General features: G+C 33.1%; 1 protein-coding gene across 1 annotated transcript in view; it reads right to left on the reverse strand.

Annotated features, from left to right (window-relative positions):
• Positions 1–1,007: 1,007 nt before the first annotated feature.
• LOC114337219 (uncharacterized) overlaps positions 1,008–17,693 on the reverse strand; it is a 76,775-nt gene continuing 60,089 nt past the window's right edge. The window contains exons 4-5 of the mRNA XM_050649804.1: positions 3,695–3,987; positions 1,008–1,341 (exon numbers count right to left, since the gene is read on the reverse strand). Of these exons, the coding sequence (XP_050505761.1) occupies positions 1,128–1,341; positions 3,695–3,987 (507 nt within the window). The 3' untranslated portion in view covers positions 1,008–1,127. The remainder of the gene's footprint in view (positions 1,342–3,694; positions 3,988–17,693) is intronic.

The following is a 17,693-nucleotide window of genomic DNA, read 5'->3' on the forward strand; positions in this document are numbered from 1 at the left end:
TATCTTACTCAACCATGTCCGGTTTTACCAATAAAAAAATTCGCCAATTTCTACTCTTCATTTCAGAACAAATAGAAAATATTTAAGCAAACTTCAAGCACGCCTTCAAATGCAATAACTCATACTTCTGCAAATAGGACTCAATCTACGAAATTCTGATGATTTGTCTCAATTCAAAACTCTCCCATGCTTTTTCGCTGATCCAGCTTCTCGCACAACTAGCCCACTAAGATACCAACGAGTATATTATATAAACAACTCAGAGCCTCTTATCTCACAACGGTATGCACTATGTAAACAAACTAACTCCAAAGCATCATATTTTCGACGCCAAAAATACATTAGCAAAAAGTTTAGATAAAAACAGAGATACAAATACGCATGAGAATCAATAATTAATCAAGTAATACTACAGATTCATGAGAAATGAAAAATAATCACATTTCCACGCGAAAAACAAACACAATTTCTGAAACGGATTTAGTATACAGGATGGAGCAAAAATATAACGACTTTCGGACCGTTATACCATGACGACGATTCAAAACCATTGTTATTGTCTACTTATTTGACAAATATTATGTCAAAATAATTCTATTTCAACGAATTATCTCGTTAACTTTATTAAAATATGAACACAATAAGATAAATTTGAAATAAATTAGTAAATAATACCTAAATATTAAAAATTAATAACCATTTTCAATTTCAGAGAAACCAGAGAAGGTTCCCATTGTTTTCGGTCTGGTGGGATGTAGTGATATTTTTGGTGTTATTTTATGTGCTATTAGATTGAAAACTTAAGCTAAAGAAATATTAGTTTATTGCATGCATTATAATATATTATAATGCCATATTCCAAGGTATTTTACTTTCCCGCACTAGTGCGGGAAATTGCAACTTTCGGAAAGGAAATGCGTGCGAGAAAGTGGCTGTTTTAGCACAGACTTAGAAAAATAAATTATGTTGTCAAAATTATAAAGAGATTGAATATAAAAAATACAAAATATCTTGTAATTTTTTTTATTAGATAGCCTGATGATCGAATAGTTACCAAGAAATCGAAATGAATTATTTAATTTAAAGTATTCATTTTACAAATTTAGTATACTTCCTCGTATGCGGTGCTATTGTTCGAAAGAAAATGACACTCTGACGGATTTTTGTAGTTTCAGTCTCACAGGACAAAGTTTGTAGGCAGCGTGGTGGGGCCCCTTGCAGTTGCAGCAAATCGGACTGTTTTTTGGGCGGTCACAGTGTTCTACTAGGTGCTCCTCCCCACATCGGACACATCTAATGTTTTGCTTGCATGTATTTGCTTTATGCCAGAACCCTTGACATCTAAAAATATATAAAGAATGGGTGTTACCATACTAGTGTTACATTGTGAATGTGAAGGTGGTGGCTAGAAAAAACATTTTTCAAAATCGTTTCTAATTAAGCGGAGAACACCTCACCGAAAATCATGCTAACGAAAAATGGAATCATTTTAAATTGAAGTTTATATAAACTACGGAATTTATTTCTATTTTACAATTTTTAGAACTTTGACATTTAAAAATTCTAACTTCTTTCAAACCATAAAACTGTCAAAACGGTCAAGAACATGAAATTGTTATGTGGGAATAATACATGCAGTACATCTTCCTTTTTTGAAAATGATAACAAAAGTCTTAAAAATGGTTTTAACTGCTTCGTTGGAGCGAGTCTACCACTTTCTGAAAAATTTCAGAGTACAGGTTGGACGCATTTCCGCACGCTTCACGCCTAAACCTGTAGCTCTTGCGCGGTTAGGTTTTGTTATCTCTAAACTATAATTTTTAATTTTAATCAAACGATTATGCGTTAAAATAAAGTAAACTATTTTTCTCGGACAAAAAAGAGCGCGCGATCGAATCCGACATCCACAAGATGTAACTTTGGCGCGGTACAGTTTTGCTATTACAAAACTCTTAATTTTCAATTGAAAGTACTTATAATTAATTACTAAAAATTGTCGATTTTTTCCGACAGAGAAAAAGCAGAGTTGTAAAATAAAAAGATATGAAAATTCTCGAGGTGGAAAATATCACTTTCCTATAGGAAAATAACTATTTTTCAAAATGTTGCAGGACTGAAAATAAAGCAGATAGCAAGTTGATTTTTTACATAATAGAAGAATACTGTACCATTCATTTGCAATTTGCAAAATTAAAATCGGTTAACTACCACGGCGTCAGGATTTTTTTTTAAAATAAACATTAACTTTTGGTGCTACGCGCAGGACAGCGCTGTTCGATTCACACAAGTTGATTTCCACCAAAATTTCTTCTAATCTTTATCTAATATATTATTTTCTTACTCTATATTTTGTTGTATTTTAATATTTTAATTCCACAAAAATTAAACTAATTTGATTATTGTTTGTGAAATATTGTTTAAAAAATTGCATATGTTTAAAAATAATCAACTTTTATTCTCTAAGTTAAAATATATGAACAAAGAAAGTTTTTGCTAAGAAAGTGTTATTTCAAAGTACATACAGAGTATGTGTTTTTATTTTGCAATAAACCAATTTATTTATTTATATCGAAATGTACTAAAAAAATTAAAATTTATCAATCATTATCAAAGGTCATTGGAATGCCCAATCAGAGCAAATGTACCCGCTGTCCTGCGCGTAGCACAAAAATTAATGTTTATTTAAAAAAATCCTGACGTCGTGGTAGTTGCCCGATTTTAATTTTGCCAATTTGAAATAAAAGGTACAGTATTCTTCTATTTGTAAAAAAAATTTAACTTGCTGTCTGCTTTATTTTCAGTCCTGTAACATTTTGAAAAAATGAATTGTTTTTTGCGAAAGCTGGATTGCAAAATTTATTTTGCAAAATCTACTTAACCGATCTTAGTGAAATTTTGAGTATTATTGTTTTATTATATCATAAAGTTTTTCTGGGTAAAATATGAAGATCCTAAGTGTAGAATAAATGGCTGAAAACCGTAAAATGAGAATACTTGTTTTTTATGGTTTCTTCGCAATTATTGCTATTTTGCAACAAGGGTGACAATTTTTAAAATTTTTTACTAATCCTATATTGTAGAAAATTTAATTGCGCAACTTTTATCTTTGTGCAACTTTTCTCGGAAATGAGTACTTTTAAAATTATAACAAAAAAAACATACATATTGATTGACATATTGATTATTTAAACAATGTTCCGGACCTTTTTGTGTGGGAGGATAACTCAAATGTTATTATATGAGTTATTTTCAAGCAATTTCTGCAGAATGTCACCTCTCAACATCCAAATGTACTAAAATTTTTACAGGTGCGCCCCGGTTTAATATGCCAGCGAAATATTAAACCCATAAGATGCGAGAGGCGCGTTGCTGGCAGTCAATAGGCTAGGAGCTAGTTGACTTTAGTCATAAAGTTGGCCAAACATGTTTTATAGGTCTATACCTATAATTGGCCACCTTTAGTTTCATCTCTTTTTATTTCACAACGCATTATGTTGCCAATTTTTTGCGTTATTTGGCCGGTTATTAGCGCGCTCATCACTGTATATCATAGTTCTTTTACGGTCATAGGTATGTCCCTCAATGGATAAAAATTATGTATAATAAAGGAAAAATAATGTGAAGTTTATAGAAATAGAAAAATATTTAAAAGGCATTGTCATAGTACTAGTTCCAAAAATTATAGACCACTTACTTGTAGCATTGTATTATATTGGTGTTGTTGCAGTAAACCTCCTCATTTAGTCCTCCATCTTCAGAAGATCGAAGGACCACAGAATCGTAAAAGTTTATTCCCTCTTCTCTCAGTCTTTGGTAATTTGTAAAATCCGATACTTCAACGTACAACGTAGATTTCTTCCTCGTCAACTTAGAGTACGATACACCTTGTCTTTTCAAACAATTTTCAATTTCTTCGTTTCGGATGCACCAAGGAATTTCTTTAAATCTGACAATTTTTTTGTATTGGCCAGAATATAAAGATACTGCCTGAAAAATAATAAATTATTATTTCCTTATCATCAGAAATAGCTATTTATATAACAAGGGAGGAAAGTGCTACTTTTCCTCCCGAGAATGAAGTTTACTGACCGACGCGTAGCGGAGGGCAGTAATCATTCAAGGGAGGAAAAGGCACTTTACTCCCATGTTACACATATGGTTTTTCCACCTTCCTCAAATAACAAGTCATTTTTTTATTTTTACTTAATTTATTTATGTAACTAACCAACAAAATTTATTAGAACTAAAACTAACAAGTAATTACATTATAACTGTCAACTGTCAAATATAATATAAGTCAAATTATTAATGTAAACATTGTTAAATCAGAAATGTGTTTTTAAATAAACGTTAAAATCTATAGATACTTACGTAATAGAAAATAGATATTGTACAGGGCGTCAATAAGTTATATTTCATATATGAAATACCATGACGTCACTTTTACTTTTCCTCCCTAGGGAGGAAAAGTACAACTTTGCTCCCTAAAATCAGGTCCGGAAAAGTATACTTTCGGTAGAGGTAGGTGGAAAAAATATTTTTCGATGTGCGATATCAGGGAAATAAATGAAAATGTGTAAATTTATAGGCACATTAAATGTCAGAATAAAATATCTAGAAGGTTCAAGTTTTCTTCGTACTTGATTGGGGACACCTTACCCCAAGAATCCAAGCTATACCTAGATAATCAGTTAAAAGAGACAAAAGTATAAAAATAAATTTAATGAAAAATTTCCTTTGTAAAAGGTATATTTATTTAAACATTCTTATAAGGGCTTCAATTATCACAGAACGTTTTCGCTCTCTAAAAAGATCATCATCAGTGCTGTTACAGACTTGATATGCTGAGTCACCAAAAATACATAGGATAAAACCTTTTAAATGTTGACTAAATGTCTTACATTGGAAAAATAGTTAAGAAATCCAAAGGATGGATATAATCCCTAAAGATCCCTGGGGCATTATATGACTTTCACGAGGCACTATTGTTAAGTAAATAATACTATGTCTTCACATCAAGAAGGGTGAGTGACAACCGTTATACGATGTTACGTTTAAAGTTAGGTAAACGGGTAATTCTAGGATTACCCGGTTAAAATACGAAGCACCCGTGAGGTATCGGTATTGTCCGATAGTAAGTCCAAAATATAATTATAATAAATAAAAAAATATATTATTATAAAAATAGTTCAAATTTCGGGCTTTACTCGGTAAAACATATTCTACCTGATGCTTATCAGATAGCACAAGTACGTTTTATGGACATCCGATGGACGTACATCTGTGTACATTGGAACGCCCAATGGACGTCCCGCTAAGGTACAATGGACATCCGATGGACGTCCAACGAACGTTTAGAGTTCACAAAATTGGACGTCCATAGAACGTCCGCAACAAACGTACAGTGTACGTTGTTGGAGCTTTCAGCGTATTGCGCTTTATGTATCTACATTCAATGTACATCTGATGTACATTCAATGTACGTTTTATGGACATTTTTAGCCCACTTTTCACAAAGCAATCTAGTATCTATAATTTTTTGAATAAATAGCAAAAATCCTTTATAGGAAATAGTTCCTTTAATACTAAAACTTATACATTAAAATATTACACAAGAGACGTTTTTTATTTTTCTTTACTATAACAAATTTATTATCATATATAGGTACTTTATTATAGGAACTTCATTAATGCACGACTGAACTTGCACGATAAACAGCAAACACAAGGGTATTAAATATCACAGGATGTATTATATTGTATGTAGTAATTTAATATAAACGAGATTCAGTTAATGGCGGCGTATGCAGCATCATGCACATAGAAATATTGTTTAGTTTAGAACTTTAGAAGCATGAATATGAAGTCATGAAGGTGAAATGCGCCGGCGCCCGGCCAGTTGGTAACCAGCGTTACCAGAGTTGGTACAATCGTACCAATTTGATACAATTAATAACCAAACTTTTGATACTACAGCGTACTAAAGTATCTTAAAGTAAAAACCTCAAATTTTGTGATATAAGAAATTTTATTCAAATAACATTTAACCGACGTTTTTTTAAGTTATTGTACAAAATGTGTTGGTTTAGTACATTTTGTGTCACTATTTCAGTCATTCCAGTGCATTTACAAAAAATTCTCTGGCAACACTGTTGGTAACTGAAAAGACATTCGATTGCGGACAAATATTGCAAGGCGGGAAATTTAACAATTACAAATGCACATTTAGGATTTAAATTGGTAGTGTCTAATTCTTGTAAGGTCTATAATTACTGATGTAGCTCTGTTATACTGAAACAGTTTACGATCATTTTATCATCGTCTAATATTATTATATAGGTTTATTTAAAATAATTTTAGTGGTTCAATGTGTTTTAATTCGTGTGACTGCATTTATTGGAAGCTTTTTATATTCTACTAATAATATTGCTTTGATTAAAACAAGAAGCTAATAATTACTCATAATAATGATCGCGTTTTGTGTAAAATCTCTATGGGCCACAAATGGATGTCCAATATACGTTGCAATCAAACGTCCAATAGACGTCGCGTAATGTACGTACATAGTACGTCCAGTTTTGGTCCATGGACGTTTGGACTTTAAATGTACGTTACATGGACGTCCATTGGACGTTGTGTGCTATATGGATTCGTGGTTAAATGCTTGATTGGGTATACTAGTAACGGCAAGGCCGTAACCGTTTGAAAGACATCTTAATTTAAGAAAAAAAAACGCATTTTGCAAAAGTAAGGAAAGTAAAACTATAAATACTGCAGAAGTAAAAAAATTTAATATTATATTTGTTAAAACAAGACAATCTTTTGTGGCGTTTCAAGTTACAAATATTTCCAGAAGGTTTATATTTGCATTTATTTCAACAAAACCTGGCGGGTACTTCGTATTTTACCCGGCTAATTCTAGGATTAACCGTTTACCTAACTTTACCCGTAACATATTGTAACGAAAGAGAACTCTTGACCGACCCCCGTATAACGGTACACAACTCGAAACGTTTAAGAATGACGCTATCGAATGTTCGAGGCGGCGGCGGAGGGGTAAAGTTTACTCGTAACATATTGTAACGAAAGAGAACTCTTGACCGACCCCCGTATAACGGTACACAACTCGAAACGTGTAAGAATGACGCTATCGAATATTGGAGGCGGCAGCGGAGGGGTAAAGAGTGTTCGAGAACGTACCTCAAGAAGGCGTGACGAGCTGATAAGTAGAGATGGGCAGAATCTTCGCGAAATAACGGCTGGGCTATAAATAGGAACGTATTTTGTAAATAGATTTAGTTTAAGCTAGAGTTTGTAAAATAAAACTTGTATAAATAAATTAATAAAGTCGTATATAAATACAAATCGCTCGTTTGATTGTTACAATATATCCTTTAAATATTGGCTTGATCATTTAGTTTTTGATAAATACCAGACAACGTACCAGTTCTTTTTTTTGTAATTTGTAACATTTAGTTTACTTTTATCGGGACCTGATGATGTAAATATTATGGACAGCGAAACCGGTCGTCCGGAGGAGATAATAAATTAACTGTGAGATCTTCTCTTATTTTATTTCACATTATGGACTCACAAGCAATAGACGGAGAGGCAGCGCTGAAAAATCTCTTTGAATTTACTAAAGCTAGATTTTTCACAGTTCATTACTGTGAGTGTGTAGAGAAACGTACTGCGGTCGGTCAAGCGAAACGTAGAACAGGGGTTACTGAGAGGGTATCAAAGTTGCTTTCCTACGAAGGTAGTTAAATCCATTTACTAAGGCTGAAAATCAGTACAAATATTCTAAATTAAAAATAAATAAAAGTTATTATAGTCGGTCAGCTGTATGACGGGACAGAGCCGGTCGGTCGGTCCCAATAGTCGATTGACGAAATGAAGCATTTTGTCTCGCAATTTACTTGAAATTTTTACAGAAGGTAGGGAATAGTCCAAGGATCATTTTCTATATCATGCCGCTATCATACGCTAAAACCTTGGGGGTGGTTACCACGCCATCTCGGGGGTGAGAATTTTTTATTACATTTTAACCATGTAATTAGATGGAAAAAGTGATTCTAATAAAATAATATTTTTTAGATTTTCTTCGTAAAACTAATATTTTTTGAGTTCTTCGCGCTTGAAAATAACAGTTTTTCGACGAAAAAATCGACTTTTTTAGAGGGTTTTTGAGAATACCTCGAAAATATGCATTTAATCAAAAAAACTGTAGATATCAAAATTGTATCTTTTAGTAACACAAACCAAATTATTTTCCAATAATATCTTTAAGACCAATACAAACCGATATACGGCATGTTAAAAGTTAGCTTTTTTCGTCAAATGCATAATTTGAAATATTCAAAGCCAAATTATGGGAACAATTTGCATTTTTCGAGGAAAACTTAAATAATCTTTTTTCAAGTATACAACTAGACCTTTCAAGAAAAATAATAAAAAGTTTCTAGCATGAAAATTAAGCGACTTATAATCAAAAAAATGTCGGTACCTGCTTTTCTCTACGAAAAAATCAGTGAAAACAACCCCCTAACGACCTTCCTAATTCAAAACTGGTCTTCAACTTTCTGTAGTTCCTTTTATATTTATATTACCAATACACACAAGGAGTTTGACCTATTTAAAATGCCTCCTAATTTTGGAAAAATTGGAGTTTAAAGAAAAATTTATTTTTTGCAATTTGGTATTTTTTACCTTTTACTTCAAAATATCTCCGAAAATACTGAAGATACGAAACAAATTATAAACTACTAAATTGTAGCTTTTTTAATGACTAAAATTACCCTGTGCATATATTTTCATTACAGTGAATAGTTAGCCAGATATAGCTGTTTAAACCTCTATTTACCAGCAAACACCCCCTTATTCGAGCCCTTTAAACCCGCCCCAATTAAAAACTAAGGGATTTCACGGAATTTAATTTACACAGTTTTATAGCTCCTTAAAAATTCTACAAAATCATTTTTGAAGAAACTTTTTATCGCCAAAAATATATAGAATATTTTTCGAGGTATTCTCAAAAAAACCTCTAAAAAAGTTTATTCTTTCGCCGAAAAACTGTTATTTTCAAGCTCGAATAACTCGAAAACTATTAGTTTTACGAAGAAAATGTAAAAAACATGTTTTTCTTAGAATCACATTTTCCATCGAATTACAGGGTTAAAATGTAATAAAAGATTCCCATCCCCGAGATGGGGTGGAAACCACCCTCAGGTTTTAGCGTATGATAGCGGCATGATATAGAAAATGATCCTTGAACTATTCCCTATCTTCTGTCAAAATTTCAAGTAAATCCATGCTGGACGAAAAAATTGCGAGCCAAAATGCTTCATTTTCTCAATCGACTATTGGGCCGACCGACTATAATAACTTTTATTTATATTTAATTTAGAATGTGTGTACTAATTTTCAGCCTTAGTAAATGGATTTAATTACCTTCGTAGGAAAGCAACTTTGATACCCTCTCAGTAACCCCTGTTCTACGTTTCGCTTGACCGACCGCAGTATGTTTCTCTACACACTCACAGTAATGAACTGTGAAAAATCTAGCTTTAGTAAATTCAAAGAGATTTTTCAGCGCTGCCTCTTGGTCTACAACCCATTCAACACTTATTTAAATTATGTAAAAATTAGCTCAGGAATATTTTGACAGATTCATTGTCGAAAATATACAACACAAAAATTACTACCTCTCACTATTAATAGTTGGAATAAATTACTTACTTGCTAATGCAAATTGTTTATCTATTATCATATTTAATCTAAAAAACAATAATCATGAATAATTGGAGTGTATATTCATTAAAAACTTTCCATTTGTTTTAGTTGATGCAGTTTTAGTTTGTTAATAAATTGCACGTCAATAATAAGTGTTAGTTTTAAAGGTACAATTAGTATTGGCTATGAGCACGTGTGCTTGATTGTATCTATAGTACTTTCCAGCCCTATCCATTCGGTCAAAATTTAACCAAGGTAGCAAAAAAAATGATTACCTAATATTATTAGATATTCTGGGCATCATCTAGCTGGGAGTGATAACGTCATGATGATTTTTTTTAAATGAGATAGGGGTCGTGTGCAAGCTCATTTGAAAGGTTATTTAATTCTCTATTAAGTAATATAAACATTAACACAATTATTTGCACGGATTGTCCAAAAAAATAGTTTTTTGAATTAGATTAATTGATAAAAAAGAAGAATCTATGTAATTTATTTAAGGTACTAGTACACTCTAGAAGAACAAAATTAAGCATTTTTTCAAGATTTTTTTTTCTCAGAACCTTTATTAGAAATGAACGTTAAACTTTTTACATATTGATAACAAACTCATAACAAACTCTTTTTACATATTGAAAACATACCAATCAATATTATACAAACCATCGAAAACATCTACTTTCATAATCGAATACAGGCAAAGATAAATGGAAAACTAACGCAGTTTATACCAGTACAAAGTGGAGTCAGACAAGGTGACTCAATAAGCCCACTGCTCTTTAATATAATAATGGACGAAATAATAGAAGCAGTACGTAAAGGTCATGGTTACAGAATGGGGAATAAAGAAATCAAAGTATTGTGTTATGCAGACGACCGCGACGCCGCATTAATCGTCGAGACAGAAGACGATCTCCAAAGATTAACACCCATCTTTAATACAACAGCCAAGAAATACAATATGATAATATCAGCAGAAAAAACCAAATGTATGACAACATCTAAATACCCACTACGATGTAAAATCGAAATTGATGGAAAAATAATAAAGCAGGAAGCAAGGTTTAGATATCTGGGAATAGATATAACCAGTTACGGAGATGTTGAAGAGGAAGTACGACAACAAAGCTTAAAAGCAAGTAAAGCGGAGGGATCTCTTAATGACACAATCTGGAAGAACAAACACTTAAGACAAGACACAAAAGCAAGAATATATAAAGCAGCAATCAGACCTATATTAACATACACGGCGGAGACAAGGCCTGACACATCTAAAACGAGAAGACTACTAGAAACAACAGAGATGAAAATACTCCGACGAATATCAGGGAAAAGTCTGTTGGATAGGGAGAGGAGCGAAAACATAAGAAGATCATGCAATATAGAAGACATAAATGGATGGGTGACAAAACGGAAACAGGAGTGGAACGAACACATTAGTAGAATGGCAGAGGATAGGATAGTACGAATAGCACGACATAAGTCACCAAATGGACGAAGAAGTATTGGCAGACCAAGAAAAAGGTGGTGCGATAACCTAAACAATTTAGGAGGATAATATTGAAGAAGAAACAGGCTTTAAAGCCTACATACAAGAAGGAAGAAGAAGAACAAGAAGATAACAAACTCTTAGAGAATGCAAAAAGTATATCTTTTTTCATTTGTGGAGGTACAATAATATTGTAGAGGGCGCCAAAGTCGAGGCCTCGAAAAAAGTAGTTCTGATGGCGGACAGTCAATCTCAGGATTGGCATCTCTGAAACAAAGAAATCGTACGGCATTTGAAAAAGGAAGGTTTCTTCCGTGACAATTTACCACCGTTAGTGAAAAATTCCGCAAAAAAATATTTTACGGAAATTTTAAATAATTTTGTAAAAAAATCCCCCGTTTTTTTTTTCAGTTTTTCATGCTTAAAAAATATTTATTTTTTATTTTGTGGTCAAATTGTGGTAAATTGTCACGTAAGAAACCTTCCTTTTTCAATTGCAGTACGATTTTTTTGTTTCAGATATCCCAATCCTGAGATTAACTGTCCGGCATCATTTTTCGAGGCCTCGACTTTTGCGCCCTCGACTTTTGCACTGTGTACGTGCATAAATGAAAAAAGATATATGTTTTGTACTCTCTAAGAGTTAGATATTAATATGTAAAAAGTTTTATGTTCATATCTAATAAAGGTTCTGAGACAAAAATTCTTGAAAAAAATGATTATTTTTGGTATTCTAAAGTGTACTAGTACCTTAATTCAAAATACATTTTACTGCTGTCAGAAAACAGAAAAAATGTTTATTTGAGAAATAAACATTGCTTTTCGCTTAAATTCAATGTTCAAGCTGCCATCCACCTGCCTCTTGACAGTTTGAACATTTAATTCAAGCGAAAAGCAAGGTTTATCTTTCAAATGAACATTTTTTTGTCTTTCCTGACAGCAGTAAAATGTATTTCGATTTAAATAAATTACACTTTTTATCGCCCTGTTTCGGGATTTTTTCTTAAAGTTGCCGGCTTACGAAATAACAATTCCTTTCATTTGCACCATACTGTATAGCTTCAACACGATGGTCCTTACAAAATTGGAAAAAAAGAAACTCACCGTAATACCTATTTTAGCTGTGTCAAACAATAACATGAGGAGTGTAATTAAATAACCATAATTACTAAACGGAGAAACACACTAAATCTTGAATACTAAATCCACTTTGTAGTAATTGTATCATCATCATAATCAACATCTATTATATTTATCGTCGTTTGTAACCCTCCCTTTGGTGTGCCCATTCATATCTGTTTGCTGTTTTTTGCATCCATTCGTGGCTGGCCATTCGCTTGATGTCATCAGTCCATCTTGTTTGAGGTCTGCATCTACTTTCTTTTGCTTGCCCTTAGACGTCACTCGAGAATTCGCTTTGTCCAACGGTTGTCTTCCATTCTTCCTATGGGTCCTGTCCAATTCCATTTTAACGTGGCAACCATCTGGATCACATCTGTTACTTTTGATTGTCTTCTTCTTCTTATCTCTTCGTTGGACTTGCGATCACTGAGCTTAATGTTGAGCATTCTCCGTTCCATAACTCTCTGAGTCACTTGAAGTTTGTGGACTACGCTGTTGTTAAAAGCCCGAGGTTCAGTTCCGTACAGTTCCGTATGTCAGAACTGGCAACCCGTATGTGGCAACTGGCAACCCAGTACTGATCGAACGTTTTTGCCTTTAAAGTGATTGGCAAGTTTGATTTAAATACTGTTTGTAATCGACCAATTGCTGACCATGCTGAGGAACATCTTCTACTTAAATTAACCTTTAGGTTAAGCTTTGACAAAGCTTAATGCCTTTGCTGCATTTCTTTCTAGTTTTTGTTTTAAGTATATATTATACGACTAAACCTTTTCTATATTATTGTTGTCTAGAGCTATATTCCCATTTATATCTTAAAGATTCGTTGGTTAGATATTTATTTTTACTCGATTTATTTTTAATCCTATTTCTTTTGATTTGGTATTTAGGTCCAATAGCATTTCCTGCAATTCTTCTTTGTCTTTTGCTATTAGCATAACATCATCGGCAAATCTCAGATGGTTTAGGTTTTCGCCGTCTATCGTCACTCCTTTATTTGCCCATTTCAAAGTTCGAAACATATCTTTTAGAGCAAAGGTAAATAGCTTGGGTGAGATATAATCTCCTTGTTCCTTGTCTAACCCCTCTTTGCAGTTTTATATTTTCTGTTTTCTGTTTTTCCTTCTGTTTTTATTTGCGATGTTGCACTGTCATATTATACTTATACTTAATGATTTTTGAATATCTGTCCTCAGCTCTATTGTTGCTTAAGGCATTAAGGATTGCCCAAATTTCTATTGAGTCAAAGTAATTGCATACCTGAGATTTATTCCATTTGGCAAATTCTACTATATTTCCATTTTACAGGTAAAAAGGATTATACTTTTATTTAGGCACATTACCTGTTTTTCTAAGACGTTATCTCTTACCCTAGTGGAATATTATCAATCTTTCTCCTCCATGGACGACCTAGGTATGCTTCAACTTTCAATTATCGACTTATCCTGGATTATTCCAACTACTCTATTCTATGCCATTCGATTGATATGCCTGTTCCATTCCTTTTTCTTCTTTGCACCCATTCATTAGTATTTATTATGCATAGGTCTTTAAACTCTTTACTTCTTTTTCTATCTAGTAGAGATTTTCCGGTTATGCTTCTAAGGATTCTTATTTTATTTGTCTTCAAATATCTTCCTGTCGGGCTTGTGTTTGGTTTTGTTTCCGTGATATATATATATATATATATATATATATATATATATATATATATATATATAATAAAATATATAATATATAATAAAATATATAATAAAATATTTCCATATATATATATATATATATATATATATATATAAAAAAAGATGAGAAGTTATTGGTTTAACGACCACTCGTACGATATCAATCAAATGAAATAGAGAATGTGGAGAAATCCCCTTACGAATAATTCACACATCCACCATTTTGGGTTGGGAAAATTTTTTTTTAATAGAATTAAAAATCCAAACACTAGTTCTTAGAAATGTGTTTCGCCCTCTTCAACCTCTCTGGGCTCATCGGTAAGGATGAGAGGTTGAATATCCTTAGACACATTCCACTCAAAAACAACATTCGAGACCAAGACATAGCAGAAGCGTAGATCTACGCCAAATCTGAAAATGACAGTCTCAAGTTTTAATTAAGGGGATTTCTCCACATTCTCTATTTCATTTGATTGATATCGTACGAGTGGTCGTTAAACCAATAACTTCTCATCTTTTGTTTTAAACATATGTTTTACTTCAAGTAATTAGGGAATTAAAACTTGAGACTGTCATTTTCAGATTTGGCGTAGATCTACGCTTCTGCTATGTCTTGGTCTCGAATGTTGTTTTTGAGTGGAATGTGTCTAAGGATATTCAACCTCTCATCCTTACCGATGAGCCCAGAGAGGTTGAAGAGGGCGAAACACATTTCTAAGAACTAGTGTTTGGATTTTTAATTCTATTCAAAAAATTTTCCCAACCCAAAATGGTGGATGTGTGAATTATTCGTAAGGGGATTTCTCCACATTCTCTATTTCATTTGATATATATATATATATATATATATATATATATATATATATATATATATATATATATATATAATAAAATTTCGGATTACAGCCTTGTACATTGTATATTCCCACTTTTGATTTCGTTTTCAAGAGCCTGTTTTTCCATATTAGGTCGTTAAGGCATTCCGCCGCTCTACTTTTTTTCCACTTGTTTACTTACACTATCTTTAATGCTGTTAACTCGCTAACGTTGTTTCTTGATAAGTTTATTGCCAGATATTTAAATTTAATTACTTAGTCTATCATCTGCTTTTCTAATCTCAAAGCGGACTCAGGGAAATCTCCTTGTCTGATTCCAGTTGTATATGTCTATCTTCTGCTTCTGTTTTAACTTTTACTTCGGTTCTGTTTCATAGGTATATATTCTCTATTATTTATATGACATCCATTGTATTGTCTGATTTATAGCAGGTGTATCCCCTCCGATAACTTCACTTTCTCAAAGGCCTTTTATAAGTGTACAAAACATAAGTAGGGTGGTTTATTAATTGTATTCTATAGTTTTCTCTGATATATTTGCCTGACTACAAAAACAACATCGTTATATCATCTTTGGCTATGGAAGCCTCGTTGTTCTTCTGATATACTAAGCATTTTCGTTAGCTTATTTGCTATGATTTTCGTTAATAATTTGAAAATTGTGCTTAACAAATTTTATATCTCTGTAGTTATTTGGAATATTTTTTTCACTTTTGAATAGAGGAATCATAGTAGGTACTTAGTCTCTATTACTCAGGTATTCTTAAAGATTTTAATATCTTATTAACCATTATGGCTGATTGTAGTACAAGCTGTGTTCCACCATGTTATTAGCTCATTCACTATTATATCTTTTCTGTGCGCCTTTCTATTTATCAACTTTGTCATGGCTTCCCTTATCCCATTTTCTGTTATTTGCATTAATTCACTTGATGTTATCTTTGGAGTTTCAAGAATAAGTACAGTTTCGGTTGCCCGGTTTATTTGCTTGAAATATGTTGTCCGTCCTTCTTTGCCGATGTGCCTAATTTCTATTAACTCGCTTCTTTTTTGGCCTTTGACCTCCTATGGATTTCCACATCTCTTTCTGTAATCCATAATAATAATGCTGCATTTCTTTCGAGAACTTTGTTCTCTTATGTCGGACTAGTGCATGCATCTCTTATATTATTCATAAGCCGCCTGCCTTCTTTCAGATTTATATTTCAGATAAGCATTCTTTTTTCTTGGCGTTTTACTTTTATCTGTTCTGAAAACTGATTCCGGCCAAAAACCAAACGATGAGAGATATAAAATTAATACCTAAGTGTATTTACTTATCTTACTAATATGATATTACTGCCTTAAACGCCGAATGTGTTACCATCATCATCATCAACCCGTACGCGTCAACTGCTGGACATAGGTCTCCCTCAGCTCTTTCCATCTGTCTCTATTTTGTGCGGCTTGCATCCAGTTACCGATAACACGTTTCATATCGTCGGCCCATCTAGTTGGTGAGCGTACTGTGCTTCGTAGTGCTTCTTCTCGTGGCCTCCACTTCTTCTTAAAGTTCCATCTCCTATTGGAGGTTGGATATCATAATGGCTATGGTCACTTTCTTGGCTGCTGCTCTGAACAGTTGTAATCAACTACAGTTAAACCATTCTCTAAGGTTCCTCAGCCAGGAGATGCGTCTTCTTCCTATGCTTCTTCTTCCTTAAATCCTTCCTTGTATAATAACTCTCAGCAACTCATATTTTTCTCCTCTGGTAATGTGACCCAAATATTCCAGTTTCCTTGTTTTTATACTGTTCATAATTTCTAACTCCTTATTTAAACGTTGTAGCACTTCAACATTGGTAATCCTTTGAACCCACTGAATTTTCAATATTCTTCTGTAACACCACATTTCGAACGTTTCTATTTTTCTTATGTGTTGTCTCTTCAATGTCTAAACTTCCATTCCGTATAGTAATATAGAAAATATGTAGCATCTTAGAGCTCTCAATCTGAGAGGCAACTGAAGGTCTTTGTTTGTAAGCAGTGTCTTCATTTTTATAAATGCTTGCCTTGCAGTTTTAATTCGGACTTTAATTTCTTTTCTTTGGTCATTTTTGTCATCAACCCAGGTTCCCAGATATTTGTATGTCTTCAGTTTTTCTATTTGGGTTTGCTCTAGTATTAACCTTTCATTTCCATGTTGTGTTTTTGAGACAATCATTAATTTAGTTTTGTCCTCCACTCGACAATACGTTTTGTCCATCGGTTGTCTGACAATCTGGCGAAGTGCCCTACCCAATTCCACTTTGGCGACGCAATTTTTTCGACAGCGTCTGTTGTTTTTGTTCTACGACGTATTTGTTCGTTTGGGATTCGGTCCCTCAGGTAGACACCCAACATCCATTCCATAGCCCTCTGAGTTATGCGAATCTTGTTCACTACCTTTTTTTTAGTATTAATGTTTCTGCTCCATAAGTGAGGACAGGCAATACACACTGGTCAAAGATTTTCCTTTTCAAACATATGGGTAAGTCCGAATTAAATACATAGTTCAGCTTACCAAACGCTGCTCAGGCTAATCCTATGCGACGTGGGAGCTCGCACGTCTGGTTATCTCTTCCCAACCAAATTTCATGTTTCAAGTACTTATAGCCTACCTAAAATACATGTCAACTAAAACACAAGAGGCATACGATAATTATAAGACCATAAGAAACGAAACACATTCAGTAGTAAGAAGAATAAAAAAACGATCACTGGGAACGTTTTTCGAAAGAAATGGAACATGATTTTTATCGTCTCCAAAAGGAAATATGGCGCTTTATAAGAGGTCAAAGAATGGAGGTAAAG

This window comes from Diabrotica virgifera, chromosome 1 (assembly GCF_917563875.1).
Source record: "Diabrotica virgifera virgifera chromosome 1, PGI_DIABVI_V3a".
Lineage (NCBI taxonomy): Eukaryota > Metazoa > Arthropoda > Insecta > Coleoptera > Chrysomelidae > Diabrotica > Diabrotica virgifera.